Source organism: Condylura cristata, unplaced genomic scaffold (genome assembly GCF_000260355.1).
Source record: "Condylura cristata isolate star-nosed mole 26May11 unplaced genomic scaffold, ConCri1.0 scaffold00009, whole genome shotgun sequence".
Lineage (NCBI taxonomy): Eukaryota > Metazoa > Chordata > Mammalia > Eulipotyphla > Talpidae > Condylura > Condylura cristata.
In genome coordinates this window covers 215,304-218,044 of record NW_004567110.1, presented here as the reverse complement: position 1 = coordinate 218,044, position 2,741 = coordinate 215,304, and the positions used below count along the sequence as shown (strand labels likewise).

The window sequence follows — 2,741 nt, the reverse complement described above, 5'->3', positions numbered from 1 at the left end:
CACAAGAAGGTGGCCAGGACCATCGGCATCTCGGTGGACCCGCGGAGGCGCAACAAGTCCACCGAGTCCCTGCAGGCCAACGTGCAGCGGCTCAAGGAGTACCGCTCCAAGCTGATCCTCTTCCCCAGGAAGCCCGCCGCCCCCAAGAAGGGGGACAGCTCTGTGAGTGGCCGGGGAAGTGGCGGGGCCTCGCACTGGGGGTGGCCTCCTGCCCGGGAAGGTCAAGTGGGAGAGCTGAGCCCAGCCTGCTGTCTCGGGGGCGTGCCGGGAGCCGAGTCCCTGACCCTCTTCTCTTGGACACAGGCCGAAGAACTGAAGTTGGCCACGCAGCTGACGGGACCGGTCATGCGCATTCGGAACGTAAGCCCGGGCGGGTCTGCCCACCCCTGCGCCGGGCTCCCCCGGCCTCGGCAGGGACTGACCCCGTGTTCCCACAGGTGTACAGGAAAGAGAAGGCCCGGCCCATCACGGACGAGGAGAAGAACTTCAAGGCCTTCGCCAGCCTCCGCATGGCCCGTGCCAACGCGCGGCTCTTCGGCATCCGGGCGAAGAGGGCCAAGGAGGCCGCAGAGCAGGACGTCGAAAAGAAAAAATAAATTGTACATTGTCCTTGGTGCCATGAGCCGAGTGTCTGCAGCAGGGCCAGGCGGGGGGCTGCCCCCCGTTTCCCACTGGGCACTAGCCCTCCCCGGCCCCCCACCAGGAGGCGGCAGCACCTCAGCCTGGGGCAGGGCCCTTGGTTTCCTGTCTCCACCTCCCAGGAGGTCGCATTGCTTCGCCAGGAGTTGGAGCAGGTTAATTTATTGTTCACTTTGTTTAATCGTTGCAGGGTGTAGTTTTCCTGTTTTGGTCACGTTGGACTTTGATTCTGAGGAAAGGTGCCCTCAGGATTGGGGAGTCGCCGCCACAAGCTCTATTTACACAGACCTATTTATACACAAGCTGGGCTGCAGGCCAGGGGTGGGGTGGCGGGGGCGAGAGGATTCCTCAGACGGTGGGGAGCAGAGAGAGCGGGCAGGTCCACTGCTGAGAGCAGTGGGGGACAGGAGGGGCTCTTGCAGCTGCGGGGCGCTCCCTGGCGGGTCGCACTCGGGCTGCAGCAGCTGCAGTTCCGTGTTGGGGAGACTTGGGCCCTGTGCCCCCAGGGCGCTCCCCTTTTGTGCTTCCAAAGGACAAGGTTTTAGGCAAAGGGCAAAGAGAAGGCACCCCCAGTCACAGGTGCGCGGGAGGTCCCTGTTCCCGCTGCAGCGAAGGGACGTGGGGCTGGAGGCAGAGCCTGGTCTGCAGCAGGAGCCTGGCGCGCCCACTCGTGGCTGCTCCGTGTTCTGAGGAAAGTCGCCCCTGCCCAGTGTCTCCGAGCGTCACTGCTCTGGGCTTCAGCCTGGCTGGGGGTGGTGGGTGTGCAGGGCACCTCCCCAGGGCTGCATCAGGGCGCAGGAGGCCTTTCCAGCCGCAAAGGTGCTCCAGGCCTCCCCGGGAAGGCTCCCCCCTCACGCACAGCTGCACCCCCAGCTCCCTGCTAGGGCCGGTTTACAGAGGGGTCCTCCCTGCCCTGGGCAGCCCAGAAGGGGCTACGCGCCTGGGAGGGAGGGGAAGCAGGGATGGCCCGCGACAGGTGGGGGAGCTCCCGGGCCCTCCCCCCACCAGCTGAGGGGCTGTGGGCCTGTCCCTGGCCAGCCGCAGCATCCGCGCCTGCTCGCAGGGCAGCAGGGTCCAGGTTGCAGGCCAACGAGGCGGGGACCTGTGTCGGGCGGCCCCTCCCGCCTGCAGTCCCAGAGGCCGCGGGGAAGAAGCCCTAGGGGTCACGGACGTGAGTCCAGGCGCGACTTGCAGGCTGAGAGCTCCCTTTACCGCCCGCCCTCGCCACCCCCTCACGCTGCACGACCCTGCCTGACCCAGCCCCATGGGGGCCCCACCTCCCAGCGCCAGGGGCGCAGAGCCCGTGGGGAGCAGGGCAGGCTGGGCCCAGACTCGGGCGGAGGCTTTGTGCCTTGCGGGAGGGCCAGGAGGGCCGCGCAGGGCGGGCGGTGCCGCGGGCTGGCGCTGCTTATCCGCATTTTCCTGGCTTTTCCTCAGCCAGGAACATGTGTCACTTTCCTGTCTAACAAAGCAAGTTGTGTGGGGGTCTCGTTTCCTGCCAGCGGGCCTGTCTTGGCTGGGACGCTGAGGTGCGAGGCCGGGAGGGCGCCTCGGGCACCAGGACCTGGCCAGGAGAAATGGCCGAGCTGTGCACACCGGGCCTGGGGAGCTGCGCCCCGAGGCCGGGGCGCCTTGTGGACACTGGGTCCCGGGGCTGCCCGAGCCCCGCTGGGCGCCAGGGGCGGGTGCTGGCTGGAGGAGGGGGTCGGTGGAGCCCGGCCCAGGACGCCCACGCCGAGCGGCCGCGCACCCTGCTGCCCGCCTCCGGGTGGCCCTCTGTCCTGGCTCCTGGCCAGGTCTGTGCTATTTTTAGGCAGAAATGGGCAGAGAATGGGCTGGAAGGTGGTTTCTGTGTCCCGGAACACGCCTCTTCCGCTCTGCGAGCCGCCCAGAGCCAGGTGGGGCAGCTGCCCACCCCTCGGACAGAGCCACCCTCGGCCCGGACACCTCGGGACGGCCAGGGCCCTCCCTGGCCCGCGATAGGAAGCGACAGCGAGTTTTACCTGTCTCCAGGGGCCAGAGCCCGGCTGAAGTGGCAGAAACGCGGGGCCAGCGGGTGGTGGAGGTATTTAGCGCTGAAATTAGGGCTTCGTGGCCCCCTG

General features: G+C 67.6%; 1 protein-coding gene across 1 annotated transcript in view; it reads left to right on the top strand.

Moving 5' to 3' along the window:
• RPL13 (ribosomal protein L13) overlaps positions 1–614 on the top strand; it is a 1,350-nt gene extending 736 nt beyond the window's left edge. The window contains exons 2-4 of the mRNA XM_004679907.2: positions 7–162; positions 304–360; positions 438–614. Of these exons, the coding sequence (XP_004679964.1) occupies positions 7–162; positions 304–360; positions 438–596 (372 nt within the window). The 3' untranslated portion in view covers positions 597–614. The remainder of the gene's footprint in view (positions 1–6; positions 163–303; positions 361–437) is intronic.
• Positions 615–2,741: the final 2,127 nt, after the last annotated feature.